Genomic DNA, 25,217 nt, shown 5'->3' with positions numbered 1-25,217 from the left:
CATAAAAACATAATCAAGAACGTTGTTTTTTTTTCTATCAATCTTTGTGTTATGTTGCCGATAGTACACTCGAGCGGTACAAGTGGGGGTGCCCTTTGAATATATACCAACCCATGCAAAAAGAGGACACGATAACTCGCACTTGGCATAGTCCACAGCGTGACCACTGCTTGGGTATTTACCCAAGATCTTGGGTATTTTGACTTGGGTTCTTGGGTATTCCGTTCAAATCCTTTATTTTACTAAGAAAATTAAATATTTTTGTCATAGAGGAAGAATTAAGAAGTAACAAAGTATATTTCAGTCCAATATAGTAAGCAAAACTCAACGAGGTGCACATAACATTGTTAATTGCTATAAACTTGGGTTCAGAATTGTTTATTTGTGATTTGCGTTGCAATTGATCTTAATTAATGCATTACATAATAAAACCTGATTACTGATAACACTGGAAGACTGAGGACGTATTTTTCTATCCGTATTATTACCTCATGAATATTTATTTTAATAATTAACACAAACAATTACAATAAAAAATGGTTTATAAATTGAACTAAAAGGGAAACTATACATGCGAAAAACACGTATTTTTCACATTTTAATGCATTTTCAGGAAGCTTGGGTAATTTTGGGCAATTTTCCTGAATCATGGGTAATTTCGACCCAGTCATTGGGTATATATCAAAAAGTGTGAGTGGTCACGCTGATAGCCAGTGAAAAGTTCTATCTCAGTGCCATCGACGAGTATAACTCGCCCCCTAATATTTTCCCGCCAATTTATTAGACACATTATTTTGATGATATATGACTAGATAAAATTTCAAAAAAGTATGTTTGTACATGTAAATTTGTTTTGGCACACCGGAAGGAATCGTAAAAAAGGGTCTGACAGTCAACGTGTTAAGGTATTCGTTAATAAATGGAATAATTACTTAGAAAATCATTATTATTATTATTTGGTAGACATTAACATAGTTGCTTAAAAGTAATATTCAGGCAGTCGAATGGATTGACTCATATTCTGAAAATACATTTTTCTTTGCTTTCTAACTCATAGGCCGAACTTCTGTATGCTTCCATCGCGCAACGCGGCCAAACTGCGGTATCGGCGGCGTCGTGTAATGCAAGTTTTCGCTTTCTTGGTCCGACACTCTTGCACTTGGCAACATCCGAAGAATAAAACAAAATTGAATAATAATTGTAAAAATATAATTTTTTAAACATTGCAAGGGGTCTGCATACACTTCATATCATATTGTCGGTCGCACTCAGAACGGATCGGCGGGTGAAAACCATCCATTTAGCATCTGTGTTTTTGGTATTCATAGAATGCAATGTTTATATAATATTTTCAGCTGGTATGGTTAATTTTAGGAAGCAGACATAAATTATATACGTTGCGATTTAAACATTCAAGTGTACAAATAAATGCAACCTATCAAACTCCTCCTCTGATCGTCTTCCCTCATCCTTGAACTTCTTTTGCATTCCCTCTCCTCATTCCCTATTTCATTTAGGTAAACCAGTAAAACTAATTGTTTACAATGATAGGCCATAGGCCTACATATTTCGGAAAACACAACATATATCGCAGCAGTCAACGCGTTTGCAACCAATATTGAAACATAGATTTTTCCGTGATTTTTCGGACGAAAAAAGGATCGCACAAACATAGAATACCGATAGTATGTCGCACAGAGGAGTGAAGAATTCACGACGGTGACGTAAATCTTGTATAATAATCCTAGAGGGCGCAAGCCAAGTCAGGTGAAAAATAAGCTTTCATCAGGGAGGAACTCGCAAGTTTGGATTTTTAGAATCAAAACATTGCTGAAAAATGGAAGATTCTGAGCATAGAGATGATCAAATAACAAATATAATTAATCCAATTATTCAAGGAACTCAGGTATATATTGCTGTGCTTCAATTAAAATTCATGTGTTCCTGTATTTTTGGCTAGGCCCTACTAGCCTAGGTTTAGCTTTTGTTATAAAGGCTAAGCCCCACTCGGTGTCTTTCTGACGTGCTTCCCACTCTAGTCAACTGAACAGGACTGTGCCTGTGTGAGTTTGACAAGGTGATGTTTCGACGCTTAGTTAGTGCTCAGCTTAGGTTAAACCTACACCATGTAAACATTACTTCTTAGTTATTTTGTTCCAACGATTTTAGACATTTTTTTTATCCTTACCTTGTGCTTGATTGGTAGAATCTTCAGTCTCTCTTTACTTGTATGTACGTTCTACATAATTGAATAGGCCTAGGGCCTATATGTAGTGCCTTGTTTGATATTGGTTTTTATGTACTTTTTGCACTGCTGCAAAGAAGGGACAACTTATTAATAAAATAATTTTACCTTCGAAACACTTTCAGCACTTCTAAGTTCAGAGAATGATTTTAGTGACATAAATTACGTAATCACCGCACTTATCTGCAGGGATTCCAAGTCTCCCGGAAATTGTTACGGTTTCCCACACTCCCGCAAGCAAGTAAGAATCTCCCAGAAAATAACCCATCTCCTGCAAATTCATGAAATTTTACATTTTTTCATGTTATTTCATGTCTGGCTACCATGAAATGTTTTATTAAGAATAACCAGCCTGAGAATAAGTAAGCTCATGTAGTCATCTATTTTAAAACATAAGCATTTAATGTATTATTTCTTAATTTCACTTTAAAGAAAGAAATCTAAAGACCACATTTAGTGCCCATGGTTTGGGCTGCTCCAGAGTCCCAGGATGGAGTCTCCTATAAATCGGCATGAATGCCTGCTGCATTCCTGCGAGGCATATTCTGGAAAATAAACCATCTCCCACAAATTCATGATATTTGCAGGTTTTTACTACTGTATTATCAATTGTCTCCCAGAAGTCAGTGTCAATGGTTATCACCATGCACAGCAACATAATATGTACATGTGTTTAGACACTCATTTAAACAGATCTCCCGAATGTGGATTCGTCCAACTTGGGACCCCTGTGACTGAGTGTTGCTCTTGAAGAATGAGCCATGCACCAGACATAACAAATAGGCCTACTATTCAAGAGTACACAAATGCGCCTTGTTGTTTTTCTTGTAATTTTTCCGATGATTGTAATTTGATGATGTGTGCAGCATTTAAGCTTGACATTTACACCATTTGTAAAGGATCCTGCTCAATATAGTGAATGACAGAGAGGATTAAAACATGATTTTTTATTTGACCACATCTTTAAAATGTTGGTTTAAATGTAATTTAATAAAGCACCAGATCTGGTAATAAATTTAGATGTGAACCAGCAAATTTTTACACATAACCCTTTTTTGTTTTTGCAGGTTGTCATTAGTTTAATTGAAATTTCTATATTTTCTTTTTGAATAGACAGCTGGTCATGTGACATATAGTGGGTATTACATACCGGAACAGGCCTTAGACATGCAGTGGCATAGGCCTAGCATTTCTCTAAAAATCTAAATGTTTGGGCCAGCATATTTTGAAGCATTGGCAAACTACAGTATTGTAGCAAAACTGTCAATCTCAAATTCCAATTAATTTGGTGTAGTTACTGGTATTCCAACCAACATTATTAAACATTAAATATGTGCTTTACAGCACAAATACTCCGAAGAAGCCATGTGTTTTTCTATTGCCAAGCGTTGCTCGTGCTGCATGTTTTCAATTGATACCCACTTTACGTCACATGATAAACCCAGCAAAATGTGTCTGTTATCGTCCACTTTCAATGATATGTTTCCTCTTTTCAATCAAGTTGTCACTAATAGGAGCTGAGCTTGTTTCTTTGCCTGCTGGTTTATGTGAAGAACACGGAAATGTGATCACCAGGTTAGATTTGAGTTTCAACTGTTTAAGGTGAGTATTATTAATATTGCCTGTTAGTTTGGTTTACTATTTTGGTTTCATTGTTCCATTCATTTTAATTATATTTATTTACTTAGTGTATATTTGTTTTGTTTGATATTTATTACTGTCAACAAACAAACATTATTTATAAATCAAAGTTCAAGGTCAAAAGGAAATAAAATCATGTACCAAAAGTCCAAAAAATCTATATTCAAGTTTGATAAATGAATTGAGAGCAAGAAAGGAGATAACCATAGAAGCTTCTTAGAAAAACCTAAAAAAAAAAGGTAAAATCAAACAAAAATTAACGTTAATTTCCAAACAATTCATTGTAAACAAAATGAAAATGACACATGAAAAATAAATGATAAACATTTTTGTGGGAAACAAATACAGTTTAAAAAGAAAATGTATTGCTTAAAATTATATGAAATTGAATAAAGTTAGTGCCTCATTACTTAGTGGTTGCCTTAGTTAATTGCTATCACTAATCTTAGAATAAGTAGGCCTACTAGGCTAATTAAATACTTAATTATGGTAATATCAGTATGTTATATGCTAAAATACTTAAGTAATGTCCACCTAATTCTTTTTTTCTCATGGCATATTCTCAAACATATAACATCATAGTTAAAACCTATCATATATTGTACAAATATTGACTGCTCATGAGGGGAACGGTGAAATCTATTCCCCCGAGGTGATTTGGAGACCGTAGCCTACACACTAAGTAGCCTAGGCGATCAAAGAGTGTGTCTAGCTCTTCTTTGCTTATTTTCTCAATTTCAACAGCAACCATCATCTTGTAATATTTGTCGAATATTGACAAGACATATTTAATTTGTCTTTTGTTGCTTTTGCTATCGGCTTTTGCTATCAGCTCGAACCGACTAAGTCTAGCCTCCATATTTCTTTATCGTCTACTCGCTGATCTGTGGCATGGTCAAGGGCCAATCTCTTTCGTCGTAGAGTACTTAATAAGTAATAGTACCTTTTGAGGGGAATAGCACTTTCTGTTGCCCACTTCTTAACCAATCAGATGCCTAGAATCTGTATATGAGGTATATAACATCATATATACCATACCCATGATACCTGTAGGCAATGATTATATAGTGTCTTCTGATTTTACTGGAAATAATTGGTGTGATTATCTACAGGCCTATATTAATACTATGAAATGCTGACTTCTCTCAAATGGTGATGGCAATTCAATGCAGTACTAAACTCTCGGTGTACTGCCCAATCACCACCAGAAGGACCCCACTGGAAATAAGCCTTCTTCAGTCTTTCATGGGTTATCCTTTGTGTTTTTCACCAAATAAATCCAAGAGGTTCTGCACTTCCTCTCCTCCCAATTGAAAACAAAAGTAGGAAGTTGCTTATATAAATAATAGTTCAGCATTTCACAGTGACCTTTTGTTCCAGCACAGTTCAGTGATGTTGAAATCAGGAAAATCTTTATTCATTTAAAATATTGAATTGCTGATTAAAAGGTTTTAATAAGCAATGAACTTCCATTAAAACACAGATCAAAAGAAATCAGTTTTTACTGATTTACTGCAAAAATCCTTACAATTTTTAAATAAATTGTCTTTTTTGATCTTTGAATATTTATGTGTGAATCAAATTATTATTTTAATGTATGAGGTTTTCTTAATTTTTGATAGGTAGCAGCATATTTTGAATTTGCATAACATTACAGTTTATGTAATTTAATGAGGTAATATTTTTTTTCTATTTCCACAGGACATTGGTTGGGCTAGAGTCATTTTCAAATTTACAGGAGCTAGTATTGGACAACAATGAGATAGACGATCAAGTACGAATACCAAGGCTCCCTCAACTGCACACATTAATGATTAATAAAAACAAAATATCCTTTTATGAATATTCATAAGAATAATCAAAAACTCCTTCCAATTAGGCCAAAAAAAATATACTTGTTTAGCGTCACCTACCGACCCTAATTTTCTAGCCGCATCTCTTTTTTTTTTTTTTTTTGAAAAAATTATGAAAATTAATTAAATATGCCGATAATATATGAAAAACGATCATTTTTTTTTTCATCTTGAGCACTGGAAGCAAGCTGTGAAGTGCACCACCAACATCACAATCATGTTTTTTCACGTAAATTGCTTAGTGATTGACTTATTAGACTAAATATTGTACAAACAAATCTGTTTTACGAACAGTCAATTTTCTTGGCTTGACATACGTAAAATTTAGTTTCTGTTATGGCCTTTTTCTGTCAAAGATCTGGCTTGCCACCAATGCAGTTTTTGAAATCTCTAGGCTCAAGCCTACAGTAGGCCCCTAGCTCTTATACACATCTAGATGTGTATAAGAGACAGCATCCATTCCCATGTGATTTCTAATTTCGTTACTATTTGTTGAAATTTATTTACTCAACTGACATCCATCTCATTGAATGAGGTCGGCCGGCACTGGATGCAAAAGATCGTAAACATGGAGGATAAACAAGGCGGTTCTACCATGGATCTAGGCCTGCCTTGCCCTGAGTTGTTATTTTGATAAACAACTTAAATAACAACTCCCTGGCCTTGTTTATGACATTTTATGGCTGAGCGAGCGCCATAGTATATTGGCTTAAGATAAGAAATTTTGTTTTATTGCTCTATGACATCGTGGAAATCACATTTTTCGTGAAATTTTCGGGATATTTTAAAAAATCGGGAGATATTAATAAAAATCGGGAGGGCGGGAGACGGCCTCAAAAATCGGGAGAAACCCGCAATTCTCGGGAGAATTGGGATCTCTGCTAATGTATCAATTTTCTTTTTAAAGCTATTTTGTCGATTCTTCAATACAAACATATTGAAATTGGACAGTTTGTGTACAGTAAAAAAATTATAATGTAATAATGTTTTTTAAATTTTTTTTTGTTGTGAAGCATATCTATGCAATTTCTCAGTGCGTTTCATCATCCACTTTGATTTTTACTCAAACTTGTAGTGAGCCCTCTATTGTCTGCTTATTATTCCTTAGCCTTTAGCTTACATTACAGATTTGGAAGTATTATTGGAACAACTAAAAAAGCAACTACCATGCTTGACCTACATTAGTCTCCTAGGGAACATAGCTTGTCCAAATGAGCTCTCAGCCTCAGACAAAGATGAAGAGGATTATAAAAGATACAGGTAAAGGGTTATTGTGTACCAAACAATGTTTAAGTAAATGAAGCTATTATATTTTAACTTAGAATGAGCCCAAAATATTAGAAATATGACTAGGTCAATATTTTCGTGTTGACAACCCTAATATTTAATGTTGCTGTACTTGGGCAACACAACAATCTTATTTTTTTTGGGTGGGGAGGGGGAGAGTGGGAGGTTTTCTAAGCCCTTTTCAAATACAAAAAACTAATTCCTATGAAAGAATTTTCTGTGTGTTTTGCCTTTGCAAAAGTATAAATTAGAAGAAAATATAAGTAGGTGAACCATGATATGAATTGTGGGAGGTCACGAAGACCATGGCAGGGGTCGCAAGTCTTTCATGAGTCACTGGAGTCTTGGATATCGGGATAGCCTCACATCACTCTCATAAGCAAGCAAAAATCTCAAGGAAACTAGCCTAAACCATCTCCCGAAACTTCACGATACTTGCATGTTTTTACTACTGTATTATAAATTGTCTCCGTGAAGCCTGCTGGAGATGGGCATCATCAAACACAACAAAATCAAATTAAATGGTCTGTTAATAAAGCTTGTTTAACACGTTGACTGCCAGACCTTTTTTTAAGGTTCCTTTCATGTGCCAAAACAACTTTACATGTACAAACATACTTTTTTGAAATTTTATCTAATAAACGTGTGTCTAATAAATTGGCGGGACAATATTAGTGGGCGAGTAAAACTCATCTACAGCACTTTTTTTACTGACTATGCCAAGTGTGAGTTATCTCATCCACTTTTTGCGAGTATACTCGTCCCTGGCACCCTCAGAAACACCCTGTGGGTGAGTATACTCGTCACTGGCAGCCAAAAAGGTAGTTTAAAGTAGTTTGATAAATTTCATGCAAAAATTGGTAAAGTATTGTGAAATGGTTTCTTTTTCTTTCAGGTGTTTAGTGTTGTACCATCTTCCAAATTTAAAGTTCCTTGACTCGAAACGGATTACAAAAAGAGAGCGAGAAGAGGCTAAACGGAAAGGCCCATTCCTGAAGGTTGTTAAACCCAATGAAACGGTAAAAAATCTTAGTCTACATATGAATTCTATTTTTTTATATTTGTTTATCGCATCCAGCAGTGTAAAACACCAATAACAGGATGGAACTAATATAAAAAATACAATATATTATCAAAACGTAAAGAATTATATAAATGCTATTCATTAAGAAAAAATAACAATAAATGTCAATGAAAACAATACAAAAATCGTAAAAAAAGACAAAAACAATTAAAAACTAAGATAAGGTCAATAATAACATGCATAAATTGATTGAAATTACAATGAAAAATATCAAGACTATTGTTTTTAGGAAGACAACAATTGTAAGCTGAAGAAAGATGACAAATCAAACCATTTTTACAGACATTGACATGGGAGTATTTTACATATAAAGGAGCTTACAATGAAAATTTAACATAGAGACAAGATTAAAATTAAAATGCGAATCAAGACATTCATAAATAAAGAAAGTATAAATTCTGTCTTGCTCTCCTTGATTTTGGAGAGGTGATAGGTAATGAACCAGGCCAATTGGTTGCTAGGCTGAGGAAGCATAAACACTTTTTGTTTTTTTTTTCTTTTTAATGGAAGTAATGAATGCTGGGACACTAATTTAATCCATAAGTAGTATTCTGGCTTGATACAAAATTACAGTATAATATTGAATTAACAACATTAAAGAATCAGCAAGCTAAGGAACCCATATTATGGCAATGCAACACAGAAAAGATTCCCTAGTATAGCTATGAATTAAGCTTTGGCCACTTTTATAATTATATAAACTGACAATAGAACATTAGCTTCTTAAATTTCTTCATTTAGTATTATGCTATGACTGTATAGTTTACTAATTGTTTATGCATAATTGTAAACTCCCCTTTTAATCCTCTCTTTGTCTATGAACTAAGAGGATGGACTTAAATTTTTCCAATTTCCTCTTCAGTAATTTGATAAAGCTAAGTAAAACTGTCTAAAGCTTTTGTGTCAATTAAGTTGTTATTAAAAAAGGGTGTTAGCTGCTTCATATTTGAATAATATAATAATGAGACAAACTGCAAGCCAATGACATTATATAATTCCAACTTTTTTTTATTTGTTTTAAATGAGCAATGGTTATTCTGTATAATATATTATCTTAGTTTTGTTTGTCTATCATTTTATGTCAAATTTTTGTAGTATTATATTCTTACTGGAATGTATGAGCAAGCAAAACTGTCATTACCCAAGGATTATAACATCTTTTCACCAACCAAATTTTAATCTATTACAATTATTTATAAAGTTGTTAGATTGGTGTACTTCTGTTGTACTGCTGTTTCAGTGCAGCTCGTACATTTTCCTCATACACACCAAATTTCAACACATACGTTTATTTTAGAACTGATGTGCAGTACAAGACGATTTGCAGCATCAGAGACGAGTCTGGTCTCTTTGTTAACTGTCTTGTTGCATCCCTGAACTGACTTAATATGGCAAAAGTCAGTCACATTTTGCCAAGAAATACAAGGCACCGGCTGTGTTATTATAACTCCTGTCAGTGGATCTATTTTATATATTTGCAAACCGGTACAAAGTACAGACTTCTCCGCTATTATCGAGCTGCAGTACTCCTGAGTAAGAGAAACAGATGCAAAGAAAGTGCACCAAGTTTGAACATAGACTCTAGTTTGAGAGTGCAAACCTAGCTGCTGCTCTGACCACTCCCACAGTTACATTCAATCTGTCTAATCACGATTAATTTTAGTTTATTTGTACAGTACACGGATTAACCAGTGGTAAGTCAGGTTTGCGTAATATCAAGGCAATCACTGACTTTACCTGAAATAACAGATATTATGGGAGTTACCAAACACAATGTTGCATCATAAGCATGGTATAGTACTTCGTATACCTGGGCTCACTCTAACATTTTTTTTTTGTTAAGCCAATTGGCTAAAGTCAACAATTTTTGTTTAGCCAATTGAATCTGTCTGTAGCCAAAATTTGATGACAATTGTTAAAGATCACTAGCTAAAACTTTCTGACAGGACATGGGGTCCAACATGTTCGACAGTGGAGTCCGTACCAAGGGGCCTGAGATGTTCCGTACCAAGGGGCCTGAGATGTTTTGGGGGGGGGGGGTATTTCTATCGAGACAACACTACTTTAAAGGGTCCTAGAGTATTTTTGTTTTCCAAACACCTAAAAATAAACCTCTAAGGCATATTTTGGAGAATCAATTTTTGTTCCTTTTTTTTTAATTTCCAAAAAGGGGGGTTGGGGTTGTTTCCCCTAAATCCATCCCTGCCTTGATGAGGGTACCAGAAAAAATCTGTGGTAGGTTTGTGTAGGGAGGGGGGAAATTAGTAACATTATTTGATAGGCAAAATAATATTTTTAGCAAACCAATGAGGTACTTTGAATGTTTGCTGAATATGCTGTTCAGCAAAGTTGAAAAAATTACGTAGGTCTAGGCCTATACAGTATTTTCTTTTTAGTTTTGAACTATATCGGGGGTGGGGAGCTAGCGGTGGTTTACTAGACTACAGTATATTCAAAATCACTGATTAAATTATTATTAATGATACTAGGATATGCAATTTCTACCGCATCGGCCCTTGTGTGTCTTGATTAGCGGAAAAACCCAAGCCACTGCCCTGCATACTGCGTTAAAATAACAATTACAAATAAAAAATAACTTGCTAGGCACGCAATGACGTTTGCAGCAAGATTGCTCATACAACAACACAAATAAGCGTCGCATGGAGTTGGCCAAAAATGGAGCTCAAATAAAAAAATGATGTATTTTGGCAAGTATTTAAAACTTTTTTTTTATTTTAGGCCTTCGCTAAAATGGCTAAAGCAGTTGATCTTTTTTAAGTTTTCGCCCATGGCGATCAGTTAGCATGAGCCAAATATACACTATAAACAATACAGGGGTGGGCCCCCACCCCTGAATTTTTACGATCCCTGACGAAGGGCCAGTTGCCACTGCAAGGACAATATGGTGGTAGTGAATATACACAAACACTGTACCAATCTCATAGTTTCTTGTACCATACTCAAATAAAATTTATAATGCTGCAACTATAAAGACCAAGAGGAAGTAGGAGAATGATGATGTTGGATGACATTAAGGAAGGAAGGTGTTGCCACCAGATCAATAGAACCAAGATTACTGGAGAATGTCATGAGTGACCTGACTTTGCCAGAAACTATGATTGTCTTTCCATGGTGGTGTCATCATTTCTCCTATAGTTAAAATGGTCGGTGCTACTTGAAAATTAGTCATTTCAACCTCTAAAGATGCCATGATCCTCTTAGGTCAGCTGGTCTGGCTTTAGAAAATGAATCTAATAATTTATTTGTCCCCCAACAGATTTTAATTGCAGTTGTTAAAAGCTGGGTCAGGTGTCCCAACAGCTGGCCCCCCCTGGTATGTTTTCCCCTGTATCTTAGTTGATAAATTTCTGATAAAAAAAATGACAGTTTGCCTTGCCATAGTGGTTGTTTAGAACATTTTAAAATAAGTTTTGTTGTTAAGGGTTAGAGCAGGAGATACTTAAATATGATTGGTTGATTCCAGCTGCTGCTCCCATCATTTCAGCTAGATGCAAATTACCATAGTGCCCTGTTTTATGGCAATTATACGGGCAATTGAACTCTAGGCAATTCCTTTCCAGTTTATCAAACAATTCACCACCCACCCATCATACAATTGTTGATCTGTATATTGGGTGTAAGTAAGCATTGAGTTATAATTATTATAGCTCCATGGTGTAAGTAATTAATAACCTTCGGCATAGATAATTTTTAATATGTCGGCCTAGTTCTAATACTACCTTTTTTTAACACTAATTTATAAAGCAATGCATTTTATATAGATTTTAGATAATCATTTATCAAACCATGAAGTCCCAAAAAAAAATGATTAGTTTATCACCCTCACCCGTATGTCTTTTATGGTATTGAAGAAAAAAAAAATTTTTAATTTATTTTTTTTAATTACTTTTTTTTTTAGTGTATAGTAGATTAATTTTTTTTTGTTTTAGTGTATAGTAGATATTATTTGTATTACCTCAATCATGTATTTTACTTTGAATATCAATGCACCAGCAAATATCCCAAGTATGATATTTGGCTTTAGCAAAATAAAAAATAAAAACCTCCCTCCCTCATCACTTTTCCAGCCTAGATATAGGGCCTAAGCCAAGGGGAGTGCATACTTAGGTTATATAAAAAAAACCTGACATTTTCCAGGAATTGAACCCAGAATTCAGTTATTTTGTGAACGAAATATTACTACCAAACCCTAGCTCCATTCATGGAGGTATAATAGTAGAATAAATAAATAATATGTTTATACCTCCATGCTCTATTCTTACAGTCTATGTCGCTCAGTTTCTTGGTGTTGTCTGTCTCAACTTAGTGACCTTTGGCTAAGTAGCAATTAGTGCTATCCCAGATTTGCTCAATGTCAATTGCCAGGTATCTTTTTGATTGTTATGGTTAATTGCTTCATAATGAAAAGAACATGCTTGTCCCAGGGAGATACATTAAGCCAAGCCTACTGGCTTTGCCATGGTTTTTTCTTGGTAAAACCTTAGTGTGGTAAAACCAAGGTATTAAATGTTAATATTTCCTTGGTAAAACAAGTCATGAAATTATGATGTTTGTTAATTTGATTTAATAATACTGTAGGATATTGTCCCACTCCAACTTATTTCTCCTCCTCCCCCCAGCCCATCACAAAAAAAATTAAAGACCTTTGTTTATTAGTCTAAAGCGAATGATATTGTACCAGGTCCGCTTAAACCTCTTGATACTAGTCTTTGATCAACCATTAATCCAATCTTATCTGATATAAATCTACGTAGTTTAGCCTTTGATTTAACATTAGAGACTGTGGTAAGGGGTCAATCAGCAGTGGTTAAGGGGTCAGAGCCTTGGGTTTTCTGAAATCTTGTAAGCCTCTTTGCATAATCTGTTAGGCCTACCAGACCCAAGGCTGTTCCACTGATGCTATCTCCTGCACTGACCTTCCTGCTACAGTTTTACAGCCTTGTGAACAAATCCATATTTGGTTTGTCTGTCTGTGAATCTGATCACGGAAACCTTCATTGTTACATCAGTGTTTGCTTATTATATAACACGATCAATATTTGTCATTTATTGCATGAGATATAGGCTCTTACTTAAAATTTAATATAGGAAATATCCAGATTCTGTGAGACTCATAATATAGTATTATGTTAATCTTACCATAATAATCCACTTAATACTATACTTATAATCTCGCTTTAACCTCGTACAATTTATTACGGTTCATTAAATATATTAATAAGATAGAGCTCAAATTCATGTTAAAGAAATGCTCAAGGTGCTGCAATAATATTTTTTTTTACTTTAATAACAATTTCTTCTATGTTTTATAACATTTGGACTTTATTAGTAAAAACATTCAAAAGATGTTAAATTAAAAGATGGAATTTCTTATTTTTAACTTTTCAAATACCATATTTATTTGAATAAAATTCCCCGCTTTGAATAAATGCCCCCTCGAATAATTGCCTCCTCTAGAGCCGCATTTGGAATAAACATCTCCCTCGAATAAACACAACACCCCCCCCCCCCCCCCCCCAAAATGACTGTAAACAAATTTTATGGAAGCAACATCATTCTCAGCACATTCTATTAAGTTCTATTCCAGTGGAATTACATTTTATCTAAGCTGGTCAGGAACAATAATCTTTATGATCAAATGATAAAACATTTTGACGGTAATTTTGCATTTTAAACACCTCAGGGTGTTTATTCAAATAAATAAGGATTGAAACAATTAATTATTTTGTACAGAAGACAAACAAAAGTGTATGTTTAGCCACTTGTCTGTGTCCTTGCGTACAGTAGTGTAGATTGCTTCTCTCCAACTAGGAGTTAGCCAGAGAGAAGGTTGCAATTAATACATGATTGACTACAATATCCAATCTCTAGTGACCAAGAGACTGTTAATGAAGCTTCTTGTACTAAAGCTATGAAAACAAAAACTGTTGATTACCCCCCTCCCGGCTGGAGAAATTGGCCCTGACACATATTTGTTGGTAAAACTCTTTACAGTAACCAAGTTGAAAAAGTCAACCAGAAGTCATACTTGATTAAGAGTGGTACTGAGGCATCAGTACAGGCTTTATGCCTCCTTGATAACTGTCACATGTGCTTGGTTATGCAAGTGGTAAATAAATCTAAAGTTCTTTAAAAAATTACCCTCTTTCAGCTGTACATAAGCTATTAATTGTTAGATATTCCGCGTTTTACGCCAGGAGATATCATACAAATAGCGTTTGCCCTCCCGGACGTGTTATCGTGCTGAACGCTTAGTACGTTCCCAAATGGTTGCGGAAAAATGTTGCAGTATCCAGGACGATAACACATATGTAGGATAAACGTCATTCATACTATTTTAGATAGTTTAGAAATTTTACAACTGTGCAAGTAAAGGGTACATAATTGGTGTGAAAACATTAAAAAACGAATACTTCCCTCCCCAGAATGGGAATGGTTGCACATTGTCTATAATTGAACTGTAAATCCAATGACCAATAAACTATGGGCTATGAACGCCACCTTGTATGCAGGTTACTAGCACTTTCTACAAAGATGATCTTAAGAAGCTACTCAGCATTAAATCAAAAAAAAAAAAAATTGACAGGCTTCATTGTAATCAGTTATGACCTAAAAGAACAAAAATTAGATCTAAATAAATAAATCCCTGGATATGAACCAGGGACATAAAACCAAACTAAGCCTCTTTTAAGCAGGGACCCACTATTGCAGTAAGCATGCTAGCAAGGGTTTCTCTCTGAAATAGTCCCATGCCAATAAAACATACATGTCAGTTTTCTTTCAACACCTACAGCACCCTAGTAATATTATATTGCAATATTGCAGTAATGGTTACTGGCTTGCTCTGTCTGTAAAGGTCAACTGAACTTTGCAGCAATCAACCTGGTGTGTGCATTTATACAGCCAATATTACACTATTCTGTTGAACGCTTTCCTTCCGAAAAGTGTCATTTTACAGTAACATAGGCACTTACAGTAGTAAAAGGTTATAGTTCGGTATTCATGCAGTCATGTTAAGACCGCAATTTTGCTAGAACATCGATCAGAAAGGGGCTCGAGATCGGTTTGAGTATTGTGTGAGTCCCTAACTATTTACTTTTACCAGATACCTGTTTCCAAAATAACCTGGTTGGTGGTTGAGGTGGTGTGGTTAAAAGGTGTGTCCGATTAAACGTGTACATTGGTTCGTTCAAATTGCTTTAATCAATACTTTTGGACAAGATCCAGCACGAGAGTAGATAATAATAGGCAATCACATATTGTAAACAAATGCTGTTATCAATATGTAATTTCCCCAAAAATGAATTTGTCCAATTAGGTGAGATAATTCCTGAAGCACATGATCTGTGAAAGGATAAATTGATGGTGCGTACTTGAGAGTCCCAATGATGAGGTCCAGTGGCCTCCAAGGGGCCTGAATTGTCAGGAACAGAGTCCAAGCAGGAGTCTTGGATATAACCTTTTGGTTAAATGTCTGATGTATACCATTCTAGAGTAGTCTTCTAAAATAAATGATATATTGTCATCACATGCTTGGATCTCTATGTGGCCCGACCCCCTACTTGCCCTGCCTGGTCCCACCTGCTCCTCTTCACACTAAAATACCCTCTTTGAATGTCAGCTGATACCAGAAACAATGAATCCATAAAATCACAATTTTCAGTGCTGTAATAATATTTATAACCTTTATTACAATGACACTTGGAATTTACAAGCAACCATGAATAGCAAAATATTAAGATTTAAAAATCATTTTTAAAATATATTCATAGATTTGAAACACAAGAAAAATAGTAATAACTGTGTACCTTTCTAACTTCCTCTTCGTTTTTTTCTGCTTTGCGCTTTTACACTTTGCTCCCATCATTTTAAGTTTTTCCAACAATAATATTAAATGGAAAAGTGTATCAATAAAAGGGAAACATATTAATTAAATAATCACGGGGTCCCAATTTGGAAGACCCTCAACACTGACTTCTGTGAGACAATTGATAAGAAAGGGGTAAAAAGTAGTAAAAACCATGAGACTCTTGCTTGTTTACAGGAGTGCTTCCCAGCAAACACAAAATGTTCTTATAACGTTCGCGAATGTTGTGGTTAGGTATGTCACAAAATAACGTTGTAAGCACGTTGAAACGTGAAATTAGGTTAAAAGTATATACATATGGTTCTACAAAATAACGTTTTTATCACCAAACTGTAACGTTATTATAATGTAATATTGTTAGCTGGGTTGAGGTATCCCTGATTTCCGGGAGACTTGCATGAGTTTGGGACCCTTGTAATAAAAACCTAAAAAGATAAGGTACAGAATGAGCTACACACTCCCTCCCTCTCCCCTATTTCACCCCTTCCTTTCCCCATAGCCTTTCCCCATAGCTTCTCCCATATTTTCTATTTTCGTGCCTACATATAATTTGTATGTCACTTTTATTTATAGAAAGATTTTCTTCCCAGGGCATATGGAATCTATTTTGATAATGAATCTGCAGACTAAACAAATATGGCAGAAAATAATGCAGCCCTGGAAAGTAAATCTGATAATATGCAGGTAACTGGGGACTGCAACAGCTGTGATGGCGATTAAAGAAAGGGCTTGTCATTCAGTTCCAGGGTCCTGTGTTCAAATCCTGCAAATACATACATTTTATTTCCCTTCTTTATTCACTGTTCATTTTAACTAAAAGTTACTATAAATTCAGATTATCACAATGAAGTAGACATGAATATAAGGAACCAAGAAAGTATGTATTTGTAGTAGACGAAATTCATAACCAACAGATGTTTCAAAATTCAAGCTTAATATTACGTATTTGATAACGTCGGTGTCATGGGCACAAATGTATTGTCTCGCCTTATGATGTGTCTGAAGGGTTCTAATTTACTGTCCCTAATAACCGATTTTGGCTGTGCACCTTTTAGCTGCAATACAAAAAAGGGATTATCAGGTGAAATGTGACCTCCAGGTCAAACCACTGCAAAGCTAGATCGTATCAGATGCAAACTTTCAAAATGATTAGTCCTCTTGTTCATGTCCTACTGTTTATAAGCTAAAACGTCAACAAACATGTGGAGCGACGAAATTGTTTCGTAATTATTTTGTTTTGGGGGTGGGGAGAGAATATTGGGCCTAGGCCTCTCAGCTCTTTTGGGCCTACCATTGTCCTTGTTTGGTCGTTCGTTCATTGTGCTGATGAGCACAGCCAAAAACATTTGCCTTCCGCCGATCACCGTTATCATGACAGGAATGAGAAAGACACTATACAGTTTGGAAAACAGGTTGTATATAAAACAAAATGGTGACGTAATTTTCGTCATGAAAACCGATTTTCATAAAATAAAAAATGCAATTGCAACGCGTTCAGGCTGTCTGGCGCTCATTAAAAAAGCAGTTTTAAAAAATTTATTATTTTGTGTTTATCAGTAGAAACATGCCCTTAGAGATTTTTACACAGTGAAGCATTGAAATTAAATTAAATGTGTAATTAAACTTAATTTCGGTTTTATAATTACTTCAAATTAGTATTATACTTATATATTAAACTTTGGAAAAGTGTCAATATAAGTTGTCACAGTTGTCACATTTATGATGTGACAGAATTAGGCATTGGTGCAGAAACACAATCTCAGTGGAATCCCTATCCAGCAAAGGTCAGTAGGGTTAACAACGTAGATAGAATGTTACGATCAAGTTGCCCCTTATAATTAGATGAGGTTTCATTATTACCAAACTATCAATAGATCAGAATTTTCATACAGTAACAAATATCTCTCCTGAGTGGTATGATACAAAATTTATTTTATAAAGATGCACTATCTGACAAAAATCAAGAAAAGCCTCAAAATTTCAATTAAAATTTTTAATAATAAACTTCCTTTCTATAATTCTATACATATATGTAGTTTATAAATCCATGTTAAATTGGATTCAGCCCATTAAAGTTACTAATTATTTAGAGATCAGCATAGGATGGTCTAACCAGCATTCACTTCCCATTGTCAATTTTTGTAAACTAATTACAGATTTGTAATTTAAGTTCTTTTCTGCAAATTCTAAAAATGACCCCATATTAAGTTTGGCATCTGATTATTTATGTTCAACATATTTTAAAGTTTATTTTTAATAAAATGTTAGCTAATATGATTTGTATGTAAAGTTAGTGCTGTATAAAATGTAATGTCTATTTTTCTCTGAAATGCAATTAGTTGGCCTACATGATATGTTTATGCATGCAGGCTACCTTTTTTTATGGTTCATGTGCCCATCATTCCTAATTAACTTCATTCATTATTTGAATTCTCTGCAGATTCATTAGTAATTATATATCCATGATAGGTTTGGCATTTGAATTACACAAGATGTTCTCTTTTATCAGACCTTATCAAAGTTTATATAAAATTTACTCATGTTATTGTTTTCTTTAAATGTAATTAGTTGGCCTACATGATATGTTCATGTGCACATCATGAAACAAGTTGTCCACTCTCAAGGCCAGTCTCCTAAAAGGTCAATATCTCCATAGACAATGAACAATTGCCTGACCAGCAGCTATTGTTGTGCATTTTGTTTTCACAGATTAAACAAGTTCAGTACACTGGCCCCCAACTGATGTAGCACGTACACACAGGTGTACCACCTCCGATAATACACTCTGAAAGTTGTTTATGCAGTTTCCGAGATTAACAGTGTTTGACCTAATATAAATGTCACAAACCCTGTCATTTAGAAGGGCTCTTAATCATCAGTAGGGAACAATCCTTTCGCTTCTGTCACTTGGATAATAGGAAGACAATGACCTGCGAATTGGCAATCAATCCAAGTGTTTATATGAGTGTAATTTTTGTGAGCCCACAATCAAATCCCTCTCTTGGCTCCGTCAGGAATGATAATGATTGTGGTCGCATTCAGAAGCTTTTAAACTTCCTCTTTGTATTTCAACGACGATTCAAAATGCACGTTTTCAAACCACATTATTCATTGCATATTATGCAATACCTTAAAAAGACAACATGCCCGAATTCAAAGGTTTATACCACTCTTAGCTCAGTTGGTGGATTACGGTAATCAGATGGCCTGGGTTTAAAATCCTAATGGGGACATTCCTCAAACATCTACTATTATTTCCCAAACCATTAATTTGTCGGGTTTTTCTTTTTTTTTCAATAATGTTTTTAAGTTAGGGTGGACTAGATTCATACCAAAGCATCTTTTTTTTTTTTGGTTATGTATGCCTACTAGCCACTACTAATCTCTTAGTTGTCTGAAATTTCATGGTAAAAAATTCCATACTGTTGGTTCCTCAGCATTAGTATGTTTGGATTCTTCTTTTACTAAATAATATTTTGGTGGTCTAGGATGATTAGTAGTGACCAGCAATGATTGCCTAGAGCTGTTTCCTCGTTTCTACTTTATTACTTCGCCACGCAAACGTTCAAACAATATTTTATTATGTGTTTGTAGATTGATCATTTTTAATTATAAATATATTTGAAAATTGTTACTGTAATTGAAATTTTTCTATTTTTATTAGTTCAACTCATGTATTTTATTGACAATAACTTTTTTAAGATACCTTTAATAACAAGTGGTAGTAGGTAGAAAAGGAATAAAGAATAGATAAATACATTATGTAATACAAAGCTATAGTAAGTAGTTTATTGATTCTAGTATTAAATTTAGCTATTCTATTTTTGTAAACCCTTTTTTTATTTATATTTCGTTCTACCGCAGTATTTTCTTACTATATTTTATCACAGTAATTAAGTTTTTACTGATTTTGTTATTGTTGCACGTCTTTACGGCTGTGCCTCTGTTATAAAAGAGAAGCAANNTAAATCATTCCTGATGATGACATAATTAATGTCGAAATATTGAATCCCAACACGATGGCGTGTATTTCAATACTTGGAGTATGTATTATACTTTCTTATCTGAGATCAATCAGTGGACCTTTCGGTTAGAAGCAATAAAGTTACTTACTTACTTACTTACTCTTCTATTCTGTTTCATTCTTTTCTGTTTGATTTATGAAGTTTTGCTAAATGTAGATAGTAGCTTTCAAAATAACTTGGCAATAAATAGGCAGGATAAACAAGAGGTAAACACAATTAATATAATAATCTATAAAGTACACCTTCATTACATTGTTATCATTAGGTACAATAATGGGAAAACTGTAAACTCACATGTTTTTACCACACTAGTGAATAGAAATAATATGCAAGAGCAACGTGAGGATTGAACATGTGGTTATTAATGCAATACATAATGTCACATGGAGTTTACAAATAAAGGACCCACTTTACCATGACATGTGACTCAGGCATGTGTTATTACACATACTCAAAAAATGTGATTGTTAGGATATTTACTATGAAGGTACGGATGTTCCTCTCAGCTGTTTGATGTTCTGATTTGTTTAAAATTCATCCTCCAATAATTATCTAGATAATTTGTGTTTATATGTTTTATCTTTTCTAAACAAACACTGTGACTACTTCACAAATATGACCGTGTTGTGATTAAAGCGCTAACTGTGTAAACAGCAGTTATGATGATGGCCTGACTTCAGAGGGTACTTCTAGGGGATAGTAGAAAATGTTTCAAAAAGTGTTTAAGATTTAGATCAAGAAGTGAATATAACGTAGTTTTGTCATGTGTAAACCCACCTCTAATTCAGGCCTTATTTTATTTACCAGTCTTTTCTCGGACAAAGGGCAAAAAGCCTAGGGTATGACTTTTACAAATATTCTCAGAAAAAAACATCAAATATTGGCTTTGATTTAAGCATACGAAAAATTGCCATTTGATTAATAAGGTTATTCCCTGGGTATAAGCCCAACTCCAAAAATTGGCCCAATTTTGTGTTCAAGGGGTGGGGGTCTTATTACCAGAGGAACAACATTATATTAGGAAACATTTACTTGTGCAAATCTAAGAAAAAGATGAATCCCAATTATTGTTTTATATTATTTTCTAGGACAATTTCAAATTAAAACCCCCTTATTTTCAGACCCTGGAAACCTGTATGCTGAGCTAAACCCCTGAACCATGGCAGCTGTCTGCCGAGAAATCCCTCTATTGGGGATTCTGTGACCTTATAAGCTAGAGCCCCTTATTGGAGACTCGGGAACTGTATTCTAAGCTAGGCATCCCTTATTGGGGACCCTGGGAGCTGTATGCCATTCTCAATCCTATCAAGTTTGCATGATAATGCTTTACTTATTGTCAAAATGCAGTCGCAGTATCAGGCGCCTGTTAGGGTCAGGGACAACAACAACATGATAAATATAGATACAGTACTGTAGCTTATGTGCAGTTTCATTACAGCTGTAAGCTGAAGGAAGTTTAACAATTAACGAAAGATACGTTTTGAGAAATTAATTTCTGTGGTGCTGATGGTACCTGGAGACACTCAAACCAAATATTTTATTCTATTTGTTTCATTTATTCCCAACCAACATTATACATTTATTCAAAGAAATTCATCTGTTCTGTACAGCATATTACATAAAGGAATATTCTAATTAATTTTCGTAGCCACTAAAAAGTATAATAAAGACATGCAGTCAATGAGATCCTAGAAAAAAATGATTATCTACACAAAGCATTATGATTTTATTAAAACTTAATTTGTAGGGAAAATACATATGTGGTACACTTTTTTATAACAACCAGTAAAATTTTGTCAATGCTCAGTGTTTTTATTTTTTCACCAATTTCAGGCACAAAATGTTATAATTTTACATACATTTCAAAGATATTATGTACAGCAGGATATTACTGCAATGTATAGTATAGGGGGTATTACATAGCCACACCTACTGCACCTAAGCTACACATATAATTCGTTGGGTTTTTCTATTTAAAAAAAATAAATAAATATAAACCTCATTTGACATTTTTACCTCAGCCTCAATTTGTTCTTTGTTTTTATTTTTTAAGTAATTTCTGCCTCAGTGTTCATACATTGTGTTAAATAAAAAGAAAAAGTGTAATAAAAACAATACGAAACTATATATAGTAGACTCTATTTAAACTCATCATGTAATTTCCATAGCTGGGTGTGTTAAACGTCAATAGATATTGATTAGTATAGATTTTATCACATACAATAATAGGTAGTGTAGAATTTAGTTAACATCCTGAGGTTCGGCCTGTTGGTCTTTTCAATCAGTGACATAAAACTCAAACTTAGTGGACCATTCACATCAAATTTGTACAATTTCCAATCTGGACTCCAGATCCGGACTGATGAATCTGAGAGCCATTAGTATCCTGAAATTATACGTTTTTTTTTTCTTGGACCAATCAGCAACAAGCTTGGTTGGTTCGTACCAATCGAATGCACGCATACTTAACCCAAACAACCATGTTCTGTGCGCGATGTGAACGCAGCATTCAAAAAACGTAGCAACTCACGATTTTTTGTCCGGGCTCCGGACCAGATCTGGGCTTGATGTGAACTTAGCTTAAGAATAGTAGATGGAGACCATTTACAGTAGAGTTAGTCAAATGGCAAACAAGATACATACTCAGAACTGTTTTACTAGTACTACTGTACGAATGCTTTTGATTACCCTCACACTTAGGCTCCTGTACCTGGTCCCACTTAGCAGGCCCATAGCTTCTTTAGATTGGCCCAGCAGCCATTCCTGGGCCGCTGGACTTCATTCTGTGCCTTCTTCAGCATGATAAAATAAAAAGAATCCAAGTTTTATGGGCCCTGTTTCTACTGCTACAGGAGGTCGTTCTTTGAGAAAAACTGTTCCTAGAAACCATTTTTCTTCACCATTAGAAACACAACAAATACTTCCTGAGCACTGCCTCACTTCTTTCCCTTTTCGTGGGGAGTAATGTGAGTTTAAGTAGAGGTAATGGTAACATGATGATATTCATTTTGTTTTCTTTTTTTTTTTACCACAGACAAGTGATTCTCATGAAGGTCAGTCGTCACCAGACCTATACACACCGTTGCCCCAAGTACTCAAAGAAGGTGGTCAACACCAAGGTATGATGCCGATACTTAATATTCATTTTACTATAATATGTGGTAATAATGCTTATGATAATAATAGTATTGACCAAAATAATGTTGATAATCGTGCCAGTGGGGACTTGTAATGATGATGATAATAAGACCACAGTGTTGTTCCCCTATTATGAACGACCATTAAATTTCTGGTCTTGCTTATATTTTAATTTTTTAGTTTTTTTAATTTTCAAAGTCAATAAATGGCTACTAAGTGAATTTATTTTCCCTGAATTACTACAGTAGGTATTTATGAATTCAAGTCTGTTAATATAACTCAAAATTTACTTTGTATTATAAAGAGGGCACTCCAGCTTCAAGTTTTTCTTGACCCTTGACCTTACCATGTGATCATGTGGGTAACATCGTAAAAGAGAATCATCATTTTAAAGTTCAACAAAAATTTTGATTGATTTTGTTGGTTTTATTGCGATATAATTTTCAAATTATACTTAGTATGTATTTCCTGATCTTTATAGTGAATACAGTAGTAATGAAGTACAATATCAGATTCTTTTCTACTTGGTGGATTTTTTTAAAAATTTTTTTAAGGGTATAAATCTCCTAAATATTGTCCAGACTATCAAATTTGATTTAACAAAAGCGTGACATGCCTAAATATGGTCATGATGACATCACATCATGACCATATAAGCACATCATGACTATATATGGGCATACAACAATTTTTTTGAGAGTCTGGACAGGGTTTTACATCACATTAATATTTGACTTTGTATGGCGATTATAATACAGTCATATTATCTTTATTTAAACTTATATATTGCCACAATATAGAAGATAAATGAATCTGATTGATTGTATTATTATAATTCCAGGAACGTTTGGGCAGTGCAAGTACGTCTACTATGGCCGCCACTCAGAGGGTAATAGGTTCATCCGCAACACTGACCTTTAACCCCCCTTTAGATGCATTTTTTTGTGCCAAAAGAAAAGATGATAAATATACCAATGAACATGAAATTTTGGTGAAAGTTCATTTACGTTGATTTTGATTTTGGTATAGTTTGCATGATTCATTCCATCTCAAAATGAATGAAAGTGAGTGGATGAATAAAATAATTTATTTTTACAGTTCAGTAATTTACATAAATCTCAGCCTATGTTCACAATTATATGGCCCTCATCTTGGGTCCAAGGACCTAGCCCTAGTGGGGAAAAGGTAGTGAACCCCTTTGCAGAGCATTGATATGAGCATTATTCCAACCCAAACATTCTGAGTGATTATTTCCCAGAACATTAAGAAATTTTTCTGTAATATTGAAATGTAATAAATAAGTCACCAAATAGGACACTTTTTTTTTTTTTTTTTTACCAAAACGGTCTGTATATAGGTTTGTACAAGATGAGGGGTGGGATAAAAAAGTTTTTTTTGTTTTTATTTTTTAAATGTAGAAACTGAATATATGTACACTAAAGGTCTCCTTGCAATTTCGGCTAATTCTTTTGTGGTTTGGGATTAGAAGAGGGATCTTTAATTGGAGTAAGACACATGATTAAAATGAACTGCTGCACTATGTATTAGGTCAAGCTCACCAGCTTCAGTTACTTTTTAAATGTGTTAAAAAAGTTCCAAATCACAACAACCAACATTGTATCACCTTGGCAGTAGTAGTACCAACCACGAGGTGAGAAAAGCTTAGAGTTAACCAAGCGTGAAACGGTTGTAGTAGTTGTGTGCTATGGAACCGGCGGTCGTGTGAAAACAAAATCGTGTAAAAAAAAAAATTTTTTTTTTTTTTTTTTTTTTTTTTTTTGTTTACCACAAGTGGACACTACATCTTAGTCTGTAATCCTTAAATTTTGTAGGTCTACCTTGGTATTATATTTTTGTTGTAAGACTTTTTCATCTTTAGATTTTATATTTTGTAGGTTAGTTATTTAAGCATTTACTTTACAGTTGACCTGTAAATATTTCTGAGTATGAAATGCGAAGTGAAATGTTATCTCATCTAATTTCATATGTTATTTTTCTACCTTTCTTTAATTTTGTAATATTATTTACAGTCGATTGTTATTTATTTTGTTTGTTA

General features: G+C 34.2%; 1 protein-coding gene across 2 annotated transcripts in view; it reads left to right on the top strand.

Annotated features, from left to right (window-relative positions):
- The first annotated feature begins 1,762 nt into the window (after positions 1-1,762).
- Positions 1,763-25,217, top strand: part of LOC117121834 (leucine-rich melanocyte differentiation-associated protein-like) — a 26,404-nt gene continuing 2,949 nt past the window's right edge. Inside the window, exons 1-7 of one of the 2 annotated variants that reach the window (XR_004447635.1) lie at positions 1,763-1,906; positions 3,747-3,847; positions 5,588-5,714; positions 6,860-6,999; positions 7,922-8,045; positions 23,058-23,142; positions 24,003-24,709. Coding sequence is in view for 1 of the 2 variants with exons in the window: in XM_033267206.1 (XP_033123097.1) it covers positions 1,838-1,906; positions 3,747-3,847; positions 5,588-5,714; positions 6,860-6,999; positions 7,922-8,045; positions 23,058-23,142; positions 24,003-24,082 (726 nt within the window). In the remaining variant the exon portion in view is untranslated. Of the gene's footprint in view, positions 1,907-3,746; positions 3,848-5,587; positions 5,715-6,859; positions 7,000-7,921; positions 8,046-23,057; positions 23,143-24,002; positions 24,913-25,217 lie in introns of those variants that run through there. The other variant, XM_033267206.1, reaches the window with a different exon arrangement.

Source organism: Anneissia japonica, unplaced genomic scaffold, assembly GCF_011630105.1.
Source record: "Anneissia japonica isolate Jap-2015-1 unplaced genomic scaffold, ASM1163010v1 scaffold2392_len1475705_cov187, whole genome shotgun sequence".
NCBI classification, from domain to species: domain Eukaryota; kingdom Metazoa; phylum Echinodermata; class Crinoidea; order Comatulida; family Comatulidae; genus Anneissia; species Anneissia japonica.
This window is presented reverse-complemented; position numbering and strand designations above follow the sequence as displayed.